The sequence below is a fragment of the Arvicola amphibius genome, chromosome 17, assembly GCF_903992535.2.
Source record: "Arvicola amphibius chromosome 17, mArvAmp1.2, whole genome shotgun sequence".
Classification (NCBI taxonomy): Eukaryota; Metazoa; Chordata; class Mammalia; order Rodentia; family Cricetidae; genus Arvicola; species Arvicola amphibius.
In genome coordinates, this window is record NC_052063.2 from 40,003,849 (window position 1) to 40,031,016 (window position 27,168).

The 27,168-nt window shown below is 42.0% G+C and overlaps 1 protein-coding gene across 1 annotated transcript in view; it reads right to left on the minus strand.

The window, feature by feature from the left end:
• Grip1 (glutamate receptor interacting protein 1) overlaps positions 1-27,168 on the minus strand; it is a 274,899-nt gene that overhangs the window by 96,485 nt on the left and 151,246 nt on the right. The window contains 4 exon segments of the mRNA XM_042054253.1: positions 1,419-1,571; positions 2,353-2,508; positions 8,922-9,091; positions 10,815-10,962. Coding sequence (XP_041910187.1) covers positions 1,419-1,571; positions 2,353-2,508; positions 8,922-9,091; positions 10,815-10,962 — 627 coding nt within the window.

Genomic DNA, 27,168 nt, shown 5'->3' on the forward strand with positions numbered 1-27,168 from the left:
AGGGGCATTTTCTCCCTTTAAACATGATTAAGATGAAAGATACCCAGATTCTTTAACATAAAAGAAAAAATAGGGGTTGTCTCTGTTTCCTCCATATAGAAGCATCCAGCCACTCCTTTCTATACAAATCATGCTGTCTCAAAGCAAATGGTCACACTTCCCTAGCCTTTATTTGTCTGTATATGCTTGGCTATCTATCCTAGGGAAATATTTCAAGAATGAGAATTGCAGTTCTTAGACTTTAGAATGCTTTTGTGAATTTTTACCTCCTTGTAGTTTTCTTAATTCTATAGTTCTTAAACGGACACAGTACCAAAGTGCCTTCTAAATATGCAGTAGTCCAGTGCAGCTCTCAGTCCTCATGAGAGAAGCATCTTTGTGTGCTAGGTGGAAGTTAATTCAGAAACGCGTAACTGCTTAAAGCGAAGAGAGTAAGTGTCTATACATTTATATCGCCCCCCCCCCACACACCCCAAGGTCCAGAGAGCATCATGGAAGATGGTGAAGATTGATTCTAGGAGCTAGAGGTAGGGGGTGCCTGCATTGAAACAGTATTTTCCCAACACGACAGGCCACTGAACACAAACTCATAGCAGCTGTGACTTCCCGTACTAGACCTATACAAGATCAAGCCAGTCAACATTCCAGGGAGAACTGGGAGGGGCACAAGAGACTCCACTTGCCACCAAGGAGCTATTGACAGTCACTGTTTTTCAAGGTTTTAGGCCCTGGGTAGGTTCAAGGTTCCAGTGGATGCCCCAGGCATGTATGGGCAGCATTATAGGAAGTTAGGAGAAGAACATGGAAGAATTCCAAAGTAGTTGGAGAGGGGGTGGGGGGCATTTATATGGCTGAAATATATTGTAAGCATGTATGAACTTTTAAAAGAATAAATGAAAATATTATATTAAAACCAAGAAATACATGCAATAGAGGTCATTCTCAGTAGGATAGAATAATAACAAAACTAAAGGAAGCTTTCGGAATGAGAATTTGAAAAGAAATGCTCAACCTTACTGTTTTGAAAGAAGGTCAAGAAACAGAATGTGAAATTGATTGGGTTAACCAAATGTACAATACTCCTACTTATCACACGAGGGACAGAGTTCGTACAAAACATCTTTAGAAAAAATAAGATATGAGCAATAAACGTTTATGCCCGGAGCTACCCAGAGTAGAAAGGCACCTCAAATTTCATTAAAAGAGAAAAGAAACAAAATTGTTATAGGCAAAGCTGTTGTAGGAAAAGGTAGTGCAAGCTAAATCAGTCTGAAGTTATATTCAGGGTACACGCTACCACACAGATCACGGGTTTCAGTCATGGTCTTTAGCCGGAGCTATCGGCTGCACAGTCTCCCTAATTACCCCACCCCTTAGAGTAGGCCCACGTTTCCTGGAGACCAATGGATTTCACTTACATGAGCTTTTGAAGTCTTTCTTTTTCAGTCTTCTCCTCATCATGGTTCCTCGTGGGCTGGTGGAGTAGAGGCTTCGAGGTAAAGTCCCCATGTTCAGGGAACTCAGGCTGTATGCACTCATGGAGGTAGGGGAGGACGAGGACACCATGGCCGCTGGAAGAGAGTGAAGACTTGGCACGGAGCATTCCTAGGTGGGGCCTGAGCCTGCCACCCTTGCCAACCAGCAACAACCCAAAGAGACATAGGACACAGAGCCACGGTTAGTCAGCACCCACATCTGCACAGAGATCAGGCCCTGCAGCCAGCGCTTGAGAATCTGTCACATGAGTTGGTAACTTTTGAGGGACAGGGGTCCTCCATAGCACGTGGGTGCACGCAGACTATGAATTTTACTTCAGACAGAGACAGAGATTGAAACAAAGTCCTCCACTGATAACTTAAGACATAGTGTACACATTGTCATTTTTGCAGGTATTTTCTGACACGGATGTATGTCTTAAGTGATTCACATACATGGAGATCTGAGACCACCATACTTCCATGTTCTGAGTTGTCTTCTGAACTGCATATATAAAGCCTTCGAACATTTACACATTTTTTTTCCCTGTACTGTTTAAGTGGTGCAGGGGATTGAACCCCGGGGCCTCACACATGCAAGGCAGGTTACCTATCATCAAGGGACATTACCGTCCCTTGTATCTTTTTTAAATGACAATGGAAAAGGAGAGGCCAGAAGCCAGAAACAATCTTTTTTAAATGACAATGGAAAAGGAGAGGCCAGAAGCCAGAAACCACACGTTGTTAGTACAAAGAACCAACAGCAACCAGGGAAAGCAGGCAACAAGCATGAACCAGAGATGTAGTGAGTTAGGGAAGGAGGCACGAGGAGAGGAGAATCTAATGAAGACCAGGGCGAGAAAGCGTGGAACATTACGAGGGCTGTTTGGAGGAGACGCTTTCGGGAAAGTCAGGGCTGGCACTCTGCAGTGGTCTGGGTAATACGAGTTATGGCGGTGGTTGGTGTGAAGGCTGCACGGGTTGCTGGCCCAGGATTCCCAAGGAAGTTGTCTGTTGCTCCTTTGAATTTTCACTGCCCATATGAAGTGGTGATGAGGAATTAAAAACAAAAAAACAAAGAACCAAGAAACAGAACAAAATGAAAAACAAAAGAAAAAAAGAGGAAAAAGTAACTGAATTGCACAAATTAAAAAAGGACAAAGAAAAATTGTTAACAAAAATGAAAGCTGCTCACAAAGCGGGGAAATCTATTTGGCTTTGCCATTTTCTCAGCGGTCAGCAAAAGAGATGATTAACACCGGCCATGGAGACTTTTCATCTTCCTGAGAATAATGCGTGCCTTTCTCCCAACCCATCTTTTCTCTCTTTAAGATGACTACTGGATCAATTTCTAATCTCCCCCTGCGCTTCACTGCAGAGATTAAAAAACATTTTTTTTTAAAACTTAAAAGTCATCCCCCTAAAGATCTATGGCACACGATTAGTAATTAAAGCTTTGCAAATCTTGGTCAGTTCGGAGCACTTCTTTGAAGAGAAAGAGGAGAAGGAACAGTTTATCATGCTGACTTGTGATGTGTGGGCTGTAAGAGTCACAGGCACAATTTACTACCCCGATGTTTTAATTACACTACTATCCATCACGGGCACTTGATTTTCCTCAACAATAAACCATAGACATCATCTGTGCCAGTCAGAATCTTTTCTCTTTCCTGATTAACAAGGAGAAAAGTCTCAGTATATTTTATGAATTTTTTAAAAGTTTGATTTGCACGAGAAACATTTAGTTTCATGTTATTATATTCCAGTCATATAGCATCAAGATTGTAATGAGTTTAACTTCAAAGTTAGCAAGTTTCCATTCTGAATTTGTTCTTGTTTAGAGGTGAGTTTTGTGGGTGGGGATGTGGTGCGATTGGCTGAATGCTCCTTGAGCTTACAGGAGCCCTGGTTTGGTACTCAGTGTGCATGACCCAGGCATGGTGGCACGTGCCTGTAATCCCAGCACTCAAGAGGTGGAGGCAGGAAAATCAAAAGTTTAAGGCTTTCACAAGCTACATAGCAAATATGAGGTCAACCTGGGCTCTATTTTTTAATTTTAAACTTTATTATTAAAATGTTGTATAAATGTTCATACCCTGAAGTTAACCAGACCCAAGACTTTGCCTTCAAAAGCAGGAAAAATTAAATTTCTCTCTGGCATGCTGGAAAATGAATAGCTGTATCTCTTTGTCACTATGTCTGATAGTGACATTTTCACTGAATGATCTCGAAGGGCCGAAAACAACTGTGAACTCTGATTGGTTTTTAGGATTCTACAGCTAAGAATCTGCATGGGTTGCAGTAGTTCCTCACAGAAAGTGTCGGAAGGCTTTGCATGCAGGCAAATCAATGTTCTAAGGTAAGGGCTTGGGCGGGCGACACCATTTCACCCTCTCTGGAGCGGGGAGTCACAGCAAACGCTCTAGTATGGACGGATCTTTCGGAGTGAGCCCGCCCTGGGCTTCCCTGACTCGCCTTTGTCCTATGCCTTCTCTTTGATCTTGCCAGCGACTCAGCCTCTCAGCTACAATGACCTCAGAGTCACCGATCATGAAAATATCTATTCCTGCGGTGGGAATTATGCACATACGGTGTTCAGCATGGTGCTGATCCACGGAACACAGCAAAGGAGCTAGGAAGGACAGCACCGTTTCTCCCTACGGTTCCATCTCCTTGCCGACAACAAAATGCCATTAAAGGAAATATGCCATCTTTGTGAACAGATTTTACTCTTTTGACACTTAGATTTTAGAAGACTTGTCAAAAGTCTGCAAAAGCAGCCATTTTCATAGCTGCTATAATCTCATGGTCTGGAACTGGACCTATCCTTCTTCAGGAATAGCTGGTTTGGGATCCCTGTGTCTATGAATTATCTGGGTCCACCTGCCATCTCCTTTGAGACCAGTGCAGTACCGTCACACTTGGCCCTGCGACCCACATCCTGCACCTGCTTTCCAGGATCTATAACACATGTGGAGGAAACATTTAAATGTTTGTGTTCAGTCACATCACTCCTGTGTCCATGGCTTATGGTGCAAGGAGAATCAGTCTATACTTTCTATTTTTTTTTTTAGAAAAGATTTATTTATTTATTATGTATACATTTATTTATTTAATATGTATACATGCTGCAGGTCAGAAGAGGGCACCAGATCTCATTACAGATGGTTGTGAGCTGTCATGTGGTTGCTGGGAATTGAACTCAGGACCTCTGGAAGGGCAGTCAGTGTTCTTAACCACTGAGCCATCTCTCTAATTTTTTTCTGGATTATTCACCATTCATATCTTCCAGCCACACTGGACTTATGCCTCTTTGAACAAGCCAGCCACCTTCCTTGTTTCATTGTGGCTTCTGTGCTAACTTGGATCCCTCCAGTTGCTTGTATGGCTAGCTCCTCATTATTGAGGCCTTAGGTCTGGTGCTCTCTCTACCGAGGAACTGATGCTGACCCTGTTGGCTGAAGCAGTTGCCACTGTCATGTTAGCTTTCACTAACTGTTTCCTGCACATTCCTTATTACTGTCTGAAATGGCTCTAACACACAATGCATGCTAACGGTCTCTTTATATGCGCACCCTGGGAGAATACAGCTCTGTTCTTCTCGCTTCTGAGAGACTAGAATGGTACCCGGGACATAATGATTGACACCTGCGTGGCAGCAGCTTTTTCCTTGAGATAAAGGAGCATCTTAGGCAAGACATTAGTGGTCTTTGCTCCCCACGATCTTTATTTTACTTTGTGGCACAGGATACCTTGTAGCAACATGCAGAGCTGCTAATTTACAATCACAGCCTATTGTCCTCTTTACAAAGGGTTGCCTGTGTATTTAACAAGCCAGGCAGGAGTGAATGGACTTCTGAATTCCACACCCACCTCAGCTCTTTACTGAGGACTTCGAAAACGACTGAACCGTCAAGCCAAATTACTGAGCCCATAAGGCAGGTATAGCTGATCACCTATTGTGTGTTTATCCCCATGCCAGTTGTGGTAGGCAGGTGAAAAGGAAGCCATAATCGTCACCTTGTCCCTTAACTATTATCAGGGACTAAGTCTTTATATACGTACAGTGGTTATGAGGTAAAATGATATAAATGATGCAGAGAAGTTGGATTCATGATTGATGAAGGTAGTTTAAAACTAACCTAGACCGAGAGCAAGCACATTGAATGCCCACTTGGAATGTGTGTTCCGAATCGCTTATGTTTTAAAGCGGTATACCTGATACTCATATATAAAATAAGCATCCCAGGAGATTAATAGTAAGATGTCACATTTTGGGCACGTTCTTGCATTTTGCAGAGGGAGCTCGCAGCATTCATTTATTTAACTATGCAATAATAGCTGTATATGTTCATTGAGTCCTCTCTGCATCCCAGATGCTGTGTTAGCTGCCTTTTCATGGAGAGTCTCAGGCAATGCTGCTTCTAGTATTTGGATGAGGTGAACATTACAATAACCCACACTTTACAGATGAAGAACTTGAGATACAGAAAAAGTTGGGTAGGTTTCTTAAGGTTCCACGAGGTGGCTTCAGAATGAGATCTCTGGAAGTCTGCTCTAGAGCCTGGCCCATACCACCACACTGAACTGCCTCTTCCTGTAGAGGCTCCTAAAGCCCTTCTTCAGCTGAGACAGCAAGCTGCAACCACAATGCTTCCTGTGCCAGTGAGCTGTGGCATTGCTGCTACTGTCTCAGATGGATACACCATAAAGGGCTGCTGCAGTCTCAGGTGCAAACGCCATACAGGGCTGCTATAGTCTCAGATGGAGACACCATACAGGGCTGCTATAGTCTCAGATGCATACGCCATACAGGGCACTCTCTTTTGTTTTCCTAATTATGTTCTCTTGCCCTGCCAGGATGTCTGAGAGAATGGGTCACAACTGGTCTGGTGGTTGTCCCTGGAGATCACAGAATGGAATATTCTCCTTTAAACAGATTAAGTCTAGTGACCCTGGCCACATTTGCTTCCCTACAGCCCCTTTTCCTTCAGTCAAGTTTATGTCTCCTAAAGACCTGCAGTGGGAAAAATTCCAACCTCAACGAAAACTATTATTTTTTAATTGTATGTTGGGGATGTAACACAAGGCCATGCACATGCTTAGGCAAGCATGTTCCTCCTGTGCCGCACAGCCTTCTCTGAAAAGGCCAGCATTGCCAGTGTTCTGAACACTGCTGTCTACCAGGGAAGGGGATAGTGGACCTCTTATCCCAAACGGGTTTGTCATCTCCCACACTATTCTGGAATTACTGTGATGAATGCTTTCTTGCTAACCGAATTGGAAAATGTTGGATTTTCATATTTTCATGAGACGAAAGACACGGATCCAGGCATTGAAGACTGGAAAAAGCAATCAGAACTTATATCTTTGGAAGAATGGTGAAAATATGTCAGATTGAACTAAGACAAAAATAGAAGCTTGAGAATTACAAAGCAATCGCACGTTCTCTCAATCGTTTCCCCTCAGGACTAAGATATAATTATGTTTAAGTGCCACTATTTATTTCTTTTAATGTCTGCATTTAACATAAAACTTAGGGGAGACACTCATAAGCTAAACAAGGTAGACAGTCAGCTCTAGACTGTTAGCCTCCTACCGTACAAAGAAAAACAATGTGTTCTTGCTCCATACAGCTGAGCATATAAATTCTTCATCTTTTCATATTATTTTAATATTTCATGAGTTGGAAACTATTTGAACTATTAGGATTTGTATCAGGGTAGAAAAAGTAAAATAATGAGGTTGCTAAAAAAAAAAAAAAAAAAAAACAGTAAATTTTTGGAAGGGTTTGCTCACATTTCGGATTTACTGATTCCAGACATGAGGTGCATCTTCCTAAAAAAGTACAGCATGCAATCTTAAGCCCTCTGTGCCCCAAATCCAGTGGTGACTTCATATACACCAAGAAGACCCTTACACAGTTTAAGACATCCTTCCGTGTGTTCCCACAGCCCTAGCCTCAGCATCCTATAGCTCCTTGGAGCCTCCATTCGACTCTGCTGAGTTCCAATCCTAACCTGCGTATGTTGCATCATTTCCCCACTCCAATGTGTCAAATTAAAATCTGATAAGGGCAGCATGCTGTACTAGAGATTATCATTAGCTCCAGGGCTGTCTAAGCTCCATTTAATTAAAAAAGGTTGCATCCAGCTGACTCAACCAGTAGGAAAATTATTTCATCCTCTTTTTTTATCCCCCTGTAGAGAAGCGCAGCGCCTTTTAGAAGGTGAGAAACACAATGCAGATGACCTTCCCACAGGCAACATTCCAGTGTTAGAAAACTCAGCTGTCGCTAACTGCAGAAAAGCTTACTCCTCTTTCAGTATAACCGGCCCAAAGTGGGGAAGCCTTCCTGTTCCCAGGACTGAAAAGGGGCGGTGGCCTGTGCTTTAGTAAATAAGTGGGAACGGGAGTATGAAGGAACGCTCCACCAAACACACCGACTTCCTAGATTCGTGAATCCAAGTCTTGTGTTTGTTTAAGATGCCCAAGTGGATGGTTTTATGCATCAAGAAAGCTTATCTGGACCCTACGGCCAGACCGTGAGGATGCAGATTCCCTCGGCTGACTCTAGTTACTGCAAGGGGCCTACCATTCTCAGTCCTCTGGCATGAAGATTGGCGAATGTGTTCTTTATCCTGGGGTATAAATATTCCAGCAAATAGACAAAAAAAAAAAAAAAAAAAAAACCCAGAAATCAACCCTTCATGCAACTGAATATTTAATATATTGGCTATTAATATAAATTGGTTTTATCTTATTTTAGGATAGTAAAAACATTTCATTCAGAGACTTAGTGATGCTGGAAAGGCTATGAAGGCCAACACTATCTCACGTCTTGGCAGCTCTTCCTGGCCTCCTGGCTGCAAAGCGTGCTTTGGGTTTTACGTTTTTGTTTTTTGTTTTTGTTTGTTTGTTTTGTGAGTCTTAATGCTTGCTTTCATTGTCCTTTACAGACAGTCAAAATTCCCTGTGACCATCAGGAAGTCAAATCATTTTCCTTCTCTTTTTTTTTTTTGTTTTTTTTGTTTTTTGAGACAGGGTTTCCCTATAGTTTCTAGAGCCTGTCCTGGAACTAGCTCTTGTAGACCAGGCTGGCCTCGAACTCAGAGATCCGCCTGCCTCTGCCTCCCGAGTGCTGGGATTAAAGGCATGCGCCACCACCACCCGGCTTCATTTTCCTTCTCTTAATACTCAGTTTGCACCAAAGTTTAAGAAACACAGAAAGGTCAAATAGTTCGATCCTCAGATTTCAATCTCAGTATTTCTTTCTGTTTCGGGCTTTCCACTGACTATAAATGCTTATAAAGGGGACCCTGTAGATACAGCGAAGTGAACGAAGCCAACCTGGTGGTATGCTAAAGGGAGGAGCACTTCCCGACTCTCTGTAAGAAGGAAGCTGAAACAGTGAGAAAGAGAGAAGGGTACAGAAGCTCGTCTCACCATGGTCAGGTCCCTTCAGGGCCAGGCGGGTCTGATGGTGCGGGAGAATCTCCAGCTTCACCTGGTCGGTGGTGTTGGCCAGGAACTGGGTGGCTTCGGCGAGTGTACAGTACTCCATGCTCGTGCCGTCAATGGAGAGGATGTGGTCCCCCACATGCAACGCCCCACATCTGTGGAGAGGAGATATGACAGCATGGAAAATCCTCTCTTCAGAATGAGACTTTCATATTCTCCAGAGTTAGAGCCTTAAGAAATTATCATTACTTTCAAAAAAATGAATGTTAGTAGAAAATATTACCTGTTATATTTTAGCCATGTCGTGTCTGAATTTGGAATGAAAAAATCTTGTGGAAAATGCAAAAAAAATCTGAAGGAATGATTTTTCTTATTCTCTCTTGTCTTTAAAAATATTTTATCCTTAAACATTTTGGAGTGGGGATGGGGAAGAGAGCAAGAGGGGCAAGAAGAAGAGAATTTTTTTTTTCTCTCGAGTCTGTTCTTTTTTTCTCTTAGGCTCTTCTACTTACAGTTACAAGTAGTCACTCACTTAGCATCTTAAGATGAGTGCAGTGAACTGGCCTAGGGTCTCACATAAGATGATGAAGAAGAGGTTCGGTTACTACTTGCTTCCTTCAAATCTTTTAAAAGAGGCTTCCAATTTACCAGTTCTTTATTATGGCACTCTGATTTTTTTTTAAAATCTGGAGTCAAACATTAATTAGCACAAATGAGAAATTATGCAGGACTTAAGAGCAATGAAACCAGACTTACATGGGGAGCTGGGGGAAAGTTAGGAGGAGGGGTCTAGCTGCTACACCTTGCTGAAGAAGACACCGGTTGGCTACTGGATGAACTCCCAGCAGTAGACACAGCAGTCAGCACCCAGTCAAGTGGACAGCTCCCCACACTGGTTACCCATTGTGGCATGAAACCAAAACAAAACAGAGGCAGGCAGCTAAAACACCCTGCACTAGCGACCTGGAGAAAGTGCCTAATTCAGTGGCCGCCACTGTGACTAACTTGCACAGAGTGGGCAACAATGGCGCTGTGGAGCACCCACTCCTTGGGTAGCTGTGCAACAGCAGGGCCAAGGGAGAAGGAGGCTGGAAACGCAAATAGTGGACAGCTGAATGCAGCCAAGCGTTTCCATGGTGACTATCTACTGATCAGGGCAAGAACATTTCTAGACCACCCTTCCGTCTGGAAATAGTGGTCTATGGTGACTCACTTCGGGGTGCTCGAGCATGGGAAGTGGGGTTTTCATACTCGGAGCTGTAAAATAGTTTTATTATGTGAAAAAGCAGTCTTTTTTGTTATCTTACAAAGACAAAATGTGAATCAGGAAAATGAATTTCATTTTATCATAACACTGTGACGGTGTCTAAGGGACCCTTGACTGGAGGTTGTGAAGCCATGAAGATTAACAAACTATGACAGTATCAGGCTTGTTTTTAAAAAGAATATTGTATTACCTACTTTTCCAAAAAGGAGCCATATCTTCTGACTGCAGGATTTAATTGTTAATGATGCAGAAAAACCCATGACCTCTCTGAACAGGACTGAATAAAGATCAGTGTTTATACCATGTATCAAAACCAGAACGTATTTTTCCGAGGGGCACAGTAAATAAATGCTTTTTTTTTAATTGATAAAGAGCACACCGGAAGTCTGCATGAAGTGACATCTCGTAACAAAGTGGCTGATCAGGTAGTTATGATTTTAAGGCTCACAACAGAAAGTTGTATTTTTATGTGAAATTTGTAGAAATTGGCAACAGGGCTCTTCTTTCTCTGTGTGTGTAAAAGTATGTAAGTGTGCATATTATATGAGTGTGCATGACATGATTAAGCACATACACAGTGTTGATCAGCAGACATTTGCTGCGACACTCACCTGTCTGCAATACTTGCAGATTTGATTTTGTCTATGACGATGACCTGTTTGTTACAGCACACTGAGGTAGTTAGGGCAACCCCAAGGCTGGCACCAGGAGTTTTGGCAACTTCAACTAGTAGTGGCCCGGATGCTGTTGCCACAGAATCTGTCAAAGAATACATTTCAGGAAACAAAACAAGATAAAACAAGTAAACAAACAAAAAGATAAAGAATGTTTGATCTGATGTTGGTTTGATAATTTTAATCACTAAATTCAGGTATTTTTCTATTATATCCACACAGCTTGAGGGCACCTTCTCCATACAGCTGCCATTATGTCTGTACATGGCAGTCCCTGGAACTAGATTTTAAACATCTCATGGATCAGTTTGCTCTCTACACTGCTTGGAATGGTGCCTGGAACACCCTAGATTTTCTTTAAAATAAATTAATTCAATGCATAACCAGAACTTACTATGCATGCACACATTTATGTGTATTGATTCATGGAGGGTAGATGGTGAGTGGATGAATAGACAGAAAGAAGTGGTGGATGGAAAAGAACAGATGGGAAAGGGTGAAGAAGGAAAGAATGAGAGAGAGAAAGAGGAGAACGAGAAGAGAGAGAGAGTAGATAGATGATATCTCTAAACTGTCAAATAGCAGGCAAACGAGGTATAATCTATAAACACATGGGACCTGCATTAGGGTTGTCTCCTTCTCAGGAGTGACTTTGCATTTTTTTTTTAAATTTTGGGCTTCAAGCACTACTTCAACTTCTACCCATCTTTTGAAAATTGGTATAAATATCTAAACCTCTGGTGTCTCTTTCCCACTCACAGCCTGGTATGGTACTTTTCATGCATGTTCCGACAACCAGCATTATTCCTGCTGTTGTAGCACACACTTCCCTGTCAATATGCATGTCTACATGTGATTGCATGCCTTTGTTCCCTGCCTGGTGGTGAGCTTACTCCGAAGGCAGACACTGTCTTGTTGATCCCCATCATCTCAGTGCCAAGCATAGTGATTTGGACCAGGATGTATGTGGTTAGAAGCCATTACATTAACGAGCAAGTAAAATGTATTTGATATCATCATTTAATTCCAGTGCTCCAGAGGTATAGACAGGTGGATCTTCGAGTTCAAGGACAGCCTGTTTCTCATAGTGAGTTCGAGGCCAGCAAAGGTTAAACAGTGAATCCTCTTCCCCCACCAAAGTCTTTGATGCTCTTTAAAGCAAAGGAGAGACAGGTGCTATATTGGAAAGAGCCTGGAAATAGAATTTAAAAGGTTTGCATTTAACCATCATTTTTATTTGAATCATGGTGCCTTACACAAGTTACTAAAACTTCCTAAGTCTGACAGCTTTCCTATAAATTGAAACTTGACTACAGTGTTTATTAAAGTCAAATCAGTGCATATAGACTATTATTACTGCTGATATTTTATGACCTCAAACATTCGAGAGTGTCTCATCATATTTGCAGGATTGCATGCTGGTGAACGGTTTTGTCTGTGTTCCTGCTGCTCCAGTGTTTGAGATTCCATCGGCTTGCTGCTGTGGTCTTTATCACCAAGGCATGACTCGGCGACTGTGAACTGGGAAGTCTGTTTCTGTGGTGGAAACACGTGGGTACGAGGCACTGATTAATGAAGCAGGAAAGTTGGCGTGTGACAGCTGTCTCCAGTGTGAGATAAATGAGGTCTCTCTTAAATGAAGTAAACATACGTGCCGATGACACACAGACTCCAGTTTTAAGGTGTTTTAGTTTTCTTTTGTGCAGCGACAGCTGAACCTTCGCAGCTTCACACAATGGCCTTTCAGACTCCATACAGGAACACATACACTGCTACACACAGTATGGCCTTGGTTATTCTCTTAAACCATGGAGCCACACTCCTTGACCCACTCAATCTGGCATCTTCCCTACCCGCAAAACCGGTGCCACAGGGACAACCCTGGCAAGTTGTGCTTCCAGCTCACCATGGAGCCCAGTCCTATGGGACCACAGCTGGATTTGCTTCTGCATGATGACGTGGAGAAAGCTGTTCCTTAGGCAGCTAATTTGGTAGAGGCGGGAGCCCCTTTAGATTAGGCTTTCTTCTTTGAAATGAATTTGGATTTCTCCCATGATGGCAATATCAATGGGTGGGGATTTGCCTTCAGGATCAACATTCATATCGTCTCAGGAGAGCACAGGAGGGTGGCCTTCAGTGGCACTGAACACTTTCAACAGTTACTGTTACTGTCTCAGCAACACCCTGAATGCTTTTTCTGTCTTGAAACTTCTCCCATCAAAAAAAAAAAATTAGTCCTTTATCGTTAAATGTAACCCGACTCAGTTTCTCAATGCATAGGTAAAATGAGGCCATATTTGTGGCCAAAATATTAGACCAAGCTTCCCCTAGTCCTGATAGATTCCAGTTCTTTTGTAAAACCATAAAAACTTGTCTTCTATTGTATGCATATCGCTCAGTATTCTTGCCTTCTGAACTCCCAGGAGAGTGTTCAACTAAGCTGTGCTTATAGCACTCAAGGAATTTCAAACCCTAAGTCCCAAACTCTTTCACACTCTTTCTGAAATCCTGTTCCAAACACCTAAGAACCACATGATCAGGTTTATTCTAGCAATCACTCCCTATTCTCAGCCTTACTATACAAAAGAAGCACAACACGTATTGGGGCCATTTGGGTTTTGGAGACAGCACATTCATCACTTGGGGGGATTACTTTGACCCATATTCCAAGTGATTTGGAAAGCTGCTAATTTTGAGTGGGACCTAGAATAGGGAAAAGATCTTTGGCAGGTCCTGGCTACTGTGCAGGCTGCTTTGCTACTTAGGCCATAAGATCCAGCCAAATGGATGGTTCTCACAGTACCATATGTAAGCCACAGCAGAGGCCAAAATTTTAGAGCAAGGCCTAAATGTCACATTAGATAGACCATTCGTCTCTTTTTGAGAGACATCTTCAGGCCTGCTATTGGTCATTAATGGAGCTGAATATTTGACAATTAGCTACTAAGTTAGGAGCTCTGAGCTCCTATCTTGAGCTAGGTATTCTCTGAGTCACCAAGCCATAAAGTTTGGTGTATGTAACAGCAACCTATCACTGAATAAAATGATTTGATGATGTATACATGATATGGTCAGAACATGTTTTGAAAGCACAAACAAGTTACATGAAGAAGTTGTCAAATGCCTTTTGTCCCCAAGTATGCATCTATAGCCTATAATTGGTGGATTGAAGAAGAGAAGACTAAGGCCTAGTTTATGGATGGCTCTGCATTCTATTCAAGAATCACCCATGTAGACATAAGTTTCTGTCCTGCCTGGTATTCAGTAGACGCTTATATTAATTATAAACTGTTTGGCATATTAGCTAAGGCTTATTATTAACTAGCTCTTACAGCTTAAACTAACCCATAATTCTTATCTACGTTTAGCCATGTGGGTTGGTACCTTTTCTCAATAAGATATTCTCATCTTGCTTCCACTGTGTCTGGCTTGAGATTATATATCTGCCTTTCTTCTTCTCAGAATTCTCTTAGTCTGGTTGCCCTGCCTATACTTCTTGCCTGGTTACTGGCCAATCAGTATTTTATTAAAACCAACATAAGTGACAAATCTTCACAGTGTACAAGAGCATTGTCACACAGCACACCCAGACATGCACAGCTGCAGCATACAGCCCCCTTTGGTGGATTCCCCAGAAGGAGACCAGGGAATGGAAAGCTTCACATAGGCAGGACTTCATGTAGCACACATGGTTGCACATTGTGCTTGAAAGGAGAAATGGTCAGATATGTGATTATATCCTGACCCATGACCTGTAGCCAATGGTTTGGCAGGATGCTTTGGGACCCGAGAGGAAAATGATTGGGAAATGGATGAGAAAGAAGTATGTGATTAGATTTCTCCAAATGAGAAAATGAGAACTCCTCTAGGTGGCTGAGGTGCTTGACAAAGGTAGAGGAAACACAGAAGAGGTCGTAGAGGAACGCTGTTATAAATATCATCTAAAGACGCTTGGCAAGTTACAGAAATGAAGATTGCAATCACTGCAAGATTTTCTGTCTTGTTTATTCGGAATATGCTTGTGCATAGATACACATGTTTAAGAATATATTTGGTTCCCCCACATTTTTCTACTATTTAATGTAACATTTATTGAGACAATACCAGGGGCCAGCTGTTGCAAATCCATACTATCATATTTAAGTTATGGGACACTAAAAAAATAAGCATTCCTCAGGGGTTTGTGCCACCTATGCTGGGGATGGAAAGTAGTGTATTTATGTTTATACATCACTAGTTATACCGTATGCCTTGGTTATTTTTTTTTTAACTTGGTATAAGCTAGTGCTATCTGGAAAGAGGATGCCCCAATCAGATTGCATGCAGGAAGCTCCACAGAGCATTTTCTTGATGCCTGGTGTGGGAGGGTCTAGCTCACTGGTGGCAGTGCTACTCATAGGCAGCAAGTCCTAGGTGGCATAAGAAAGCAGGCTGAGCCAGCCTATTGGAAGCAAACCAAGAAACAGCATCCTTCCAAGTCCTCTGCTTTAGTTCCTGCTCCAGATGGTGGTTTGGAGCTCCTGTCCTGATTTCCCTTCATGATGGACTCTAAGCTGAAATAAGCCCTTTCCCTGCCCAAGCTGCTTTGGGTCACAGTGTTTTTACCACAGCAACATAAATCAAAGTTAAGTATCATGTTAGGTAATGTTATGCTGTTATTCCTTTCATATGAAAATTAAGCAGACATACGGAAGTATGACCGAGTAGCAAGTTGATAAGGGGTGGGTTCATGATTGTTAATCTTCCTTGTCAAAGTGATTGATCTGAAATCAACTAAACTAAGCACTAAACTGCTGGGTACACCTGTGAGAGAGTTTCTTGATCAAGTATTTTGAAAGTGGAAAGCCCATGCTAAATGTGAACAGTATTCACTACTGTGTGTGTGTGCGTGCGCGCACGTGCGCGCCTGTGTGTGTGTGTATGTGTGTGGTGTGTATGTGTGTGTATGTTTGTGTGTCTGTGTGTATGTGTGTGTGTGTATGTCTGTGTGTGTTGTTTTTTGTTTTGAAAGACAGGGTTTCTGTGGCTGTCCTGGAACCTGTTCTGTAGACCAGAACTGGCCTGGAACTCATAGACATCCCCCTGATTGTGCTTCCCAAGAGTGGGGATGGGGAGGAGCCCAGATGAAAGAATTCCAAGGGGAAAGCTGTGCCTTCTGCTCCATTGCTTCATATCTCATGGTGACTTCATCTATCCTGTTTTTGAGTTCACCCACCCTATGGATGTTGCCACTGTCTTACATTTTTTCCACTGTTATCAGAATCCAGTTTTGTCAGACTTTCAAGTTGGACTAAAGGAAAACCTGTGACTCTCCGGGAATTCTTACAGTGCCCGCCTGGGACTGCTGAAGTATCCAGTCATGTGAACTGGGAGCTATTGGGGTCTCAGCCTCTCCAGTGTAGGAGCAGTCACGGTTGGACTACCCAGACAGTACCATGTGAGCGAATCTAATAAATTCCTCTTAAATATATATATTATACACACACACACACACACACACACACACACACACACACATATATCACTCTATTGGCTCCATTCCACTAGAGAACTCTGAATAATGCATAAGGATTCTTGTATGGACTACTTTCCTAAATGCCTAGCAATGTTGAAACAACTCAGTACGGAAAACGAGCAATATTGAAAAGAACTCAGCAAAGGTTTCTCTTCTTTAGGGTCTGTTCTGTTTCTATTCCTTCCATTTCAGAATTTTTTCTCATTAATACCAGCTGGAAAGAGCCAGTGACCTTACTCTACCGAAGTAGCTCTGTGGTCCTGAGACATGATGACTACCCAGAGCCTATTCTTACTTCGCTCGTGAGCCCCACTCTGTGGTGACTGCTACCTTGGGCTAATTTTCCTGGTCTCCTGACATCATGTTGGGTGAGCTAGTTTTTTTTTTTTTTTTTAAATCATTACCTTTGTGGAATTTTTGAGTCATCAATTATTATTTATCAAACCACTTCCTTAACTCTGGGTTTGAAAAAAAAATGGGTCTGTGGGACAGTGATTATTCATACTTCTCTTCACAACCCTGCTGGACCTGATTGTAAATTTATTTTGCTTTAAAATGAAAGCAATGAGGCTTTCATGTTATTTATTACTTAATATATTAATTTTTCTACTTGTTACTATAGTGGAAGATTTCACAACATGAAATGTTTTATGAACAAGTTCATTTAAAATATTGCAGAAAATTACTTTAAACTGTGTGCATAACATATAGATGAATCGTAAAGGAATTTTATGCTTACTCTTGGGTCTGATCTCTCATCAACTTTACTACATATATACAAATACTTTAAAAATCAGAAAAATATTCAGACTGAACACATTCTTCATCTTACTCCAACTATTTTGGGTAATGGACACTCACAGATATAGCCTCTGTCAAGATTAAGAATCAGATTTAAAAGAGCCTATCAATAGATAAAAATTCTTTATGATCACTTTAGTTAATATTTTTCCTAGACTACAGATGTGTCAAAATATTATCATTCATATCCTTGATATATTAATGTTTATAATGTTTTAATTAATAAATATTAAATATTAATTCTTTCTCATAGAAACAATAGGAACATGGTATCACACATAATTGAGGCAGAAGATACCAGATCCTTTGCCACCATGAATTTAAAGGCAAAGAAAACCACATCACAGCTATTCCCACTATATATAGGTATATAGCTATAGCTAGGTGACTGGAACCTGGAATAAAGGTCTCCCTTCAAGGAATATTGTTGTTGAGGATTTAGGAGAATAGCATATGCAGTATTTGCACTTGAGGGACATAAATGTAGAAGCAACGGGTCTCTTTATAAGTAGAACGTTTCCAAATTCTGAGCCAAGAAATGGAAAGTTATGGCATAGGGAAGAGGCATTGTAGTTCAGGGCTAGTGGCAAAGAGAGTGGTCCATGTTGAACTCATCACATGGCTGCGGTCATTGACTGCAGAAGACCCATGTTCTTTATTCCTAACTTTAGGAGCTATCTATAAAAGCAACCAGTTTACAGAGCAGCAGCAACGCCACATATGTCATCCAGAGAGAAAAAAATCAAGGAAGGCTGGGAACTAATTTCATAAAACACATATTAGCTAGAATAAAACTCTTCAGCTTCTACTAATGAGAAGAAATGAAATGCAGACCGTAAGTGGGATTCTGGAAAACCGATGATTCGGAAGATGGAAAGAAATAGCTCAGGATTAACGTTCTCTTATGGACTTAGAAACATGAACTGACCATTGGAGGGGTGGCATCCAGTCTTCAGACATAGACACCATAACATAGAGTTTTCACATTAAGCGGTTTTCAGATCAGAACTGTAACTTTCTAAGAGATCATATCAGGATGAAATTTTTACCCAGGTAGACAAAGAACTGCAAGGAAAAGGGAATGGAGATCCCACATAAAGATTACTGCGAATTAGTCACGGCAGCAAGCTGGGCAAGAGTTCATTCTCCCGCTCTCCATGGTGGCCTATACTTTCACGTACTGCCATCACTAATAAATTGAATTTTCCAACATACATCTCCGTCCAGCCCTCCTGCCGTGTAGAATAATTCTTCCCCATGCCCTCAGACGGCCAGACACATGTCCCAACTCGTCTTATATTCCAGGATCCTCACATGTGTTATACCTTCCCAATTCAAAGTGATCTTTCAAAGTTGAATTCTCATTTTAGTGCCAGTGCTTTGTAAACCTTTCCACATGGGAAAGATCTTAATGCACAGGAGGACCTGTGTGTCCTGGATGGGAAAGATCCTTATGCACAGGAGGACACGTGTGTCCTGGATGGGAAAGATCCTTATGCACAGGAGGACACGTGTGTCCTGGATGGGAAAGATCCTAATGCACAGGAGGACCTGTGTGACCTGGATGGGGAAGATCCTAATGCACAGGAGGACCTGTGTGACCTGGATGGAAAAGATCCTAATGCACAGGAGGACCTGTGTGATCTGGATGGAATAGATCCTAATGCACAGGAGTGTGATCTGGATGGAAAAGATCCTAATGCACAGGAGGACCTGTGTGACCTGGATGGGAAAGATCCTAATGCACAGGAGGACCTGTGTGATCTGGATGTTGTTTGTTGTCTCCGCTTTATTTCCACCAATCTGTTCTTGTTCTCTAGTCCCCAGGTCCTGTCTGCTCTTTTAGCTCTTCAAAAATATTATGTACCTTCTGCTTCATAAGCTGTCATATCCATTCTTCTCTGTACCTAGGATATTCCCACTCTCACCTGGTCCATCTTTCCCCCAGTTATTTCCCTTGCTCTGCTCCAATGTCACATCTACAGGGATTCCTGCCTGAACCTACAAACCACTCCAATCTGCCTGCTACACACTTAAATAGAGCCATATGTTTTCCTTTAGCATTGTTTTTAATATAGGATATTCAACAATTGTTCTGCAGGTAACTGCTAATCAATCACTTCACAAGTCTATGCATCTGGGAGTTCTTGATAGTGACTAGCCAGTGCCTACAAAGCAAGCTCATACATGATAGGTGTCCACTAATTTATCAATGAAATGAGCTAAAGAATGACTGTCTATTACTAACTCTAGGCAGAAGGCCAATGATCCTGATTATACAGAAGTTGTATTTTGAGGTCATGATGGCTGCTCTTGTACCAGAATGAGTACCCACTTGTGGATGACACTAATGATATGAGGGTTTTTTTTTCCAATTTAACTTCAAAGCCTGCACAAAAATTTACAAGCAACACCTCATAATATAAAACTATGAAATACTGAAATTTATCAAAATAGTGGAAGGATTAATGCATTATACCTTGGAGGAAAGGCAGTTTTATTTTCTTTTAGATGGATATATTTGTATACACATGGAAAAAGTTCCATAAACATGCCACCTGTAGGAACATGAACTCTTTTTTTTTTTTTTTTTTTCCTTTTTGGTTTTTCTTTTTTTTTTTTTTTTTTGGTTTTTCGAGACAGGGTTTCTCTGCAGCTTTAGAGCCTGTCCTGGAACTAGCTCTTGTAGAGCAGGCTGGTCTTGAACTCACAGACATCCGCCTGCCTTTGCCTCCTGAGTGCTGGGATTAAAGGCGTGCGCCACCACCGCCCGGCGGAACATGAACTCTTAACTCTAGCATCACACAACTCACATAGAGGTCAAGAAAAGAATGAAGAGATATGAATGCACTGTGAGAAGGCATTGAACCTTGGAGAATTACCTAAACCAGCCCATCTCCAGCTACTTTTTAAACTAATTAACCATTGTGTCAAGGGAATGGCAGTGACACCTGAACAAGAATTGGTATGATTGGGTTGAGCCAAATAAATGAATTAGAATCTAATCTCAGTGTTTCCCAGTTGATTTTCTTGGAATAAGCAATAGGGAAACAAATGAACTATTTTCTCAGTGTTTCCCAGTTGATTTTCTTGGAATAAGCAATAGGAAAACAAGGGAACTATTTTAGCAGGTACCCCTTCCCAGAACCACACAAGTGGAAGCTGTTTTCTACATCATAGAAGGAGACCTACAGCTATTAATGTTTTGATCAATCATTGCAATCACTTTCCACAGTAAAAATTTTCCCACCATATCATCATGATGGTCATACTACTTTGTGGCAGTAACCTATTTCCCTCTCCATTCTCACAGGCCCTTCTGAAAAGTAGGGGTCCAGAGTACTGGCTGCATGCCAAGATATCTAACAAGATGCATGGGAGAAGCAGGAACAAGTGGACAGGGTAGAAGAGGGGGGTTCTATTGTGCAAGGAAGTACAAGAGGAGAAATGAGTGTGTAACAGGGGAAAAAGAAACAGAGGAAAGCTCAGGAAGAAAAATCAAGAACCCAGCCATAGACAAATGATTAGTTTATCCTATTGTAGTGAAGCACAGTTGGGGGGAAAATGGATCGTGTGGACATAGATTATTCATGGTTAAAGGCATCTCAGTAAGATGTCTGCATCAGGATTGAAGCCTTTGGCGCGGTGTTGATTTACTGGCTGCATAATTACATGAGCTACACCGAGGGCTGTTTATATGGGAGACACTCTGGGTTTGTCTGTATTTTGTTAGTCAGTTTCCTGCTTCCTAGTCCTGCATTTCAATGAGTGCAAGCCCTGATTATAGCCTCCCAAGCAGAGAAGAAAGACTGTGCATGTCAAGTTAGCTTCCCGGTAGAAATACCTTCAGTTTACTTAATGGTTAAAAGTATTTTTTATTGATGCAATGTTATGAAAGTAATACCTCTAATAATTCCAACTGTTTTCAGCATGGTGGAACTCTAATGAAATATTCTTAACCTGTTAGTCTGTGTGCATGTAAGGTTGAGTGTGTGCTTGCTCATGTGTCTTGCTGGTGTGGCAGCTGGTGTGGTGTGGTGGTCGCTGTGTGCATGTAAGGTTGAGTGTGTGTTCGCTCATGTGTCTTGCTGGCTTGGCAGCTGGCATGGTGTGGGAGTCAGGGTCAGATGTCTTCTATTTTTCTCCACCATATTTTTGGAGACTGTCTCTTATTGACCCTGGAGCTTGCTGATTTGACTAAACAGGGCAACCAGCAAGCCCCAGGATCTGCCCGACTCATTTGTCTTTCCTCTCTAGCCCTGTGTCCAGATTTTTGTTATTGCCACACACTGAACCAACTGGCTTCTGTGAAAGACTGACCACTACAACTGTGTGAAGCAACTAGAATTCTCCTTGCCTGTGTGAAAGAGAATTTATACAGTTCTCTTTGAAGGCTGTCTTAATTACTTTTTTTATTGCAGCAATAAGACACCATGGCCAAGATACATACAAAAGAGTATTTAATTTAGGCGTACGGTTTCAGAGGGTTAGGGCTCATGATGACCGAGCAAAGGCATGGCAGTAGAAACAGCTGAGAACTCGCATTTTGCACCATAGGTAGGAGGCAGAGAGAGGGGGGAAGGGGAAAAGGTTTAGGGAGAGAAAGAGAGAGGAAGAGGAGAGGAAAGAAGAGGCAGAATGGCCATGTCTTCTCAAATCTCAAAGCCCACCCCCAGTAACACCCCTCCTCCAACAAGGACACACTTCCTAATTCTCTCCAAACAGTTTCACCTACTGGGGACCACACATTTAAATACTAGGGCCTAAGGAGGGGTCATTCTCTCTTAAATCATCACAGACGCCCTTTGACATTATTTTTGAAAGGTAAGTGCAGGCCTACCCTATGGCAACCCCATTTATGGTCCCCATAGAAACTTACATACAAGCAAGAAAAGATGGAAAATACCTAATCGGTAAAATAGACAAACTGTGTGCATATTTGCCTTGTGAAACACTACATAACAAAGAGAATAAATTATCAAACCAAACCACAGCCATATGAATCTCACATACATAATATTGAGCATAAGAAGCTAACCTTAGGTTTATTTTGAAGTGCAAAACTAAGCAAGTGAGCCTATTCTGTTAGAAGGCAGACAGACGGCTGCCCTTGCAATGGGAGGGTGTAGACTAGTGTAGACTAGTGTATATTAGTGTATACTAGTATATACTAGTGCATTTTTTTTTTTTTTTTTTTTTTTGGTTTTTCGAGACAGGGTTTCTCTGTGGCTTTGGAGCCTGTCCTGGAACTAGCTCTTGTAGACCAGGCTGGTCTCGAACTCACAGAGATCCGCCTGCCTCTGCCTCCCGAGTGCTGGGATTAAAGGCGTGCGCCACCACCGCCCGGCTACTAGTGCATTTTTTGATGCTGATAAAGTCCCAAAATCTGGGTGAGATTACTTCGATGTGTTCATTTTATAAAAATTTATCAAGTGAAAACGCAGGGTTTGTACATTCTCTATGTTGCTGGCTTCAGTTAAAAAGGTTAAAAAAATACCATAAACAGTGTATTAAAAATTCTGCCATATTAAAATAGGAAGTACAGTTATGGCACAGTCAATGAGACTATCAAGACAAACCTGTCCCAGGGGCTAAGGTCATTCACCAAGAATGTTTTATCCAAACTCAAGTTAGTTAGCCTTAGGCATGTTGTGAATTTTACTATATTTGGATTCTTCTTCCAGAACAAGAAATGCTGTGATTGTATGGTTTAACTTTCCAGAAAAATTAGGATTTAAGATGTTTATTTGAACATGGAAAGTACACTCTGATCTAGTTTTTAAGCACTCTATTTCTAATAGACAAGCATAAAAATTAGCAATTTAAAAGCCCTAAAAATGAGAGCTGGGGGGGCGGTGGCCCAGTGACTAAAGTGTTCTCCGTACAAGCCTGAGGACCTAGATCTGGATCCTCAACACCAACACAAAAGTCACGCGGTTAGTACGTGATGATATTATATTATGTACCGATTTGCATTTCTTTGTTGGCCATTTGCCTCTTATGTCAACTGCTCATGTGCCATCTGCTGTCTTTTGATTTCCTCTTACGATACCTGACCTCACACCCATGGGGATGCAAAGCTTTTGCAGGTGAGTCTCAGAGAGATGGTGAAGGCCCTTTCTGAACCAAGTGTGGATGTTGTCAATATGTTATAAACCGTCCACCAAAGCCTTCTGCCCACCCTCCACGTACAATGGCATGAAGACTGTGCCCCTACAGACATTCCTGAGATGATCTCCACCACCTGTATACCATAATATCAACCTCCTTGTTCGGCTGGTTGAATAACCCCACTTCCCTGCTTAACGGTATGTGAAGAGGATGCTGAGTTTCCTGGGTGCTGTGGCTTCTTTATCAGAGAGCCCAGACCACCGGATCCCACTTCTTTGTGTCTATGTGTCCGCCCTGTCTTCATTCCACCCCGTCCTACTTATGTAAATCCCTAGAGCTGTGCAGGAACATGACACCACATTGCCTTAACTGATTTAGCTTTTCAATAGATCTCAATAGCCGACATTATGAATCCTGTAGTTTTGCGGCTGCCAAGGCTCTCACTTTTCCTGACCTTCTGTAGACTCATGCTTTATCATGACTTTAGTTCGGGGGGAAATTAGAGCTCAGAAACTGAGAGGGGAAGTGGAAGCCCCTGCCAAGGAATAAGATACAGGAAATAACTATCTTGGGGCTTCTATGGCAGGTTTCAGAATTAATTTGACAGGCTGACATAGTTTTTATGGACATTTACACATGCCTTCTGGGGAAGTACCAGTAGGGCTCCTAACACAAGCTTGGAGGGCATCCACACAGCTAGACGACAAAGACAATTTTAGCTTTAAAGGAAAGATAAGAGAAAGCAGCCCACAACATTTTCTAAAGAGCCCTCTGAGTTCGGGCCTTGCCCCGCTCTTAGGTCTCACGGTGCCCCTCTTGCAGGAGTTCTAGAAGGTTCATTTCCATCGTCACTGCTAGTGTCAGGACTCCAGAAGAAACTTTCCAGAGAAGTCAAGGGCATGCCCTCACTTGTGACTGTGAACAGCCAAACTGCTATTTAAAGGGACAAGCATTGGGAAAACAGAAATATTTACCTCCACGGTGAGGAATCCTTGCCCCAACTGCTAAAAAGATTTGGCACATTACTCATCGCTACAGCCAATCATCACATTCTATCACCATTCTCTAGAAAGTCTGGTTCTTTGTCAGGCTTAACCAGGCACTGCCCAGGTTTCCGGCATTGGGGAAGTGGTCCATACAGAAAACCCGTCAGTCTCCACTAGGCTCTGCGGATGCAGAGAAGCCGATTATGGAAGAGGAAGTGTCTGCTGGCCTAGAAACAGTTCTCACGTCCTGGGAAGCTCAATCCCTTTCCTGCAAAGAAACGTCAGGAAGAGGTCATGGCTCAGTGGCACATGGGGAATACTTTCTGGCATTCTAAGGCACACTCGACTGTATGTTTATGGTCAGAAATCAGCATGTGGAAGTTCTGAGAGTCAGATCTGAAATAAGACAAATGGGGAGCAACCACTTAACTATCCCCAAAGAGAGCTTCCCTGGGAACTATCGTGTGTGTGTGTGTGTGTGTGTGTGTGTGTGTGTCCATAGGTGTACATGCAGATGTCTTGCATGAATATACATGTCATAGAAATCAACCTCAGGTCTTGTTTTTTAATGCACTGTCCACTTTCTCTTTTAAAAAAACATATTTACTTGTGCGTGTGTGTGTGTATGTGTGTGTATCTGTGTGTGTATGTGTGTGCACCCATAGGTGTACATGCAGATGGCATAAATGAACATGCGCATCACAGATATCAGCCTCAGGTCTTGTGTTTTTGGGGCACTGCCCACTTTGTCTTTTTTAAAAATATATTTGCTTGATTGTGTGTGTGTGTGTGTGTGTGTGTGTGTGTGTGTGATATCATATGTATACATGTCAGAGGACAACTTGAGGGAGTTGGTTCTTTCCTTCTATCATGTGGGTTCCAGTGACTGAATTCGGTTCTCCAGCTTTTATCTGCTGAGCCAGTAACTGCTCCACTTTACCTCCTAAGACAGGGTCTCTCACTGGGACCCGGGGCTAATTAAGCTAGACTGGCTTGCCAGTAAATTCAAGGCATCGACTGGTCTCTGTTCCTTCAGATGTGAACTAAAAGCATGTGCACAATAGGGTGTGAGCTTTGGGCCTTTATCTCAGTCCTGATGTTTGCCTGGCAAATGCTGCTGACGAAGCTCTTCTCCAACTCTCCAAAATACACTTAAAAGTATTTACAGCTTATTTACTTTTAAAAAATCACATCTTTGTGTATATCTAAGAGGGACACATAAAATCAAACAGCAAGCAAACTTTGGACAAATATAGAGGTTTAAATGCATGGCTAGATCTAATAAAAGAACAACATGGTTATTGTGTAATAAAGTAACTATTCATCTGTCAACGCGAAGATAAAGATGACCCGATTCGAGCAAAGGCACAAGAGGAGTCCCTAGCTTGGGGCAGTGGGACACCTGGATAGAAGTGACAGGCCACAGTCCAGTGCCCCGAATCCTCACATACTGGAGCCTTAGTACACACTTGTTTACTAACTGTAAAGTTAGCGGGTACGTACTTATTTACTAACTGTAAAGTGAGTACATACTTATTTACTAACTGTAAAGTAAGTGGGTACACACTTACTTATTAATTGTAAAGTAAGCGGTACACACTTATTTACTAACCGTAAAGTAAGCGGTACACACTTATTTACTAACTGCAAAGTAAGCGGTACACACTTATTTACTAACTGTAAAGTAAGAGGGTACACCCTTACTTACTAACTATAAAGTAAGTGGAACTTCTAATTATATGAAAATTGCCCTATACTGGGCAGGAATAGGAAATAAGTGACACATCAAAATCAAGTAAATTAAGATAGGTTGGGATGATTGATTAATATTAAAAATTATTGTTTACTATGCCTTACATTTTAATGGTCAGCTATAGCTTACAAAATGCTTTCATGTGTCTAATTTCATTCTCTTGCTCAACAAACCCCTCTGAGATAGACCTGGGACCTGGGTCAAGGTCAGCCCACAGAGGTGTGCTCAGGGGCCCATCTCTTGGATGATTCTAGATTGCATCAAGTCGGCAATTAGCACTAACCACCAAACTTCCTACCCATCTATTCGTTTATACTTCTTTTTGTAAAGTGCTAGGGGACAAACCTTAGGCTTCATACATGAAGGCAAGTGTTCTACCACAGAGCCACCTCCCGACCCTTCATGGGCACACTGAAGAACTCGTCTGTAGAAAGATCTGATGTGTGGCGAGGGGTAGGCAGGACATGTCACCTTACACTATGGGCCTGGTTTGAAGGAAGACATGTCCAAGAAGACATGGCTACGAGGACTCCTAACCCTGGGGAGTGGTGAAGTACGGCCATGTGGTGGGTATTGATTTCTCCATGGAGCCTTCAAGGACGTAGAAGCTGGTTCTGACCGTGTCTCCACTCACTTGGTAAGACAGATCTTCTCCAGGCTTCTGGTTCCCAAACGGGCTTAGGTATGAAGAGTATTTCAAAAGTATGAAATATTTTATTGCATATAAAATATAGGACATTATGAGGCATACTACCACAAACTGTAATTGAGGTAATTATGAAATAATTCTAAAGACTAGAGAGGGAAATTGCCCAAAACTGGTCTACATATCAGAAAGAAAATCCTACTGGTTTGGGAAATGAAGGTTACGGACTCCAGCTATGCATGCTATGGTTTGGGTGTGTATCTTTCCAATGGTTGATATAGTGAAAGCTTTGGAGCCAATAAGGAAGGGGATGGGATCGTGACAAAGTGGAGTCTCGTGGGAGGTCAGGTCACTAAGTCATTGCAACTGCCACACTCAGAAGGGATGCTAGTTATGAGAGAATTCTCACAAGAGTGAATATTATGGGTTAGGGAGGGACGTGGCTCAGTGGTAGAGTGTTTGTCTAATATGTATATATG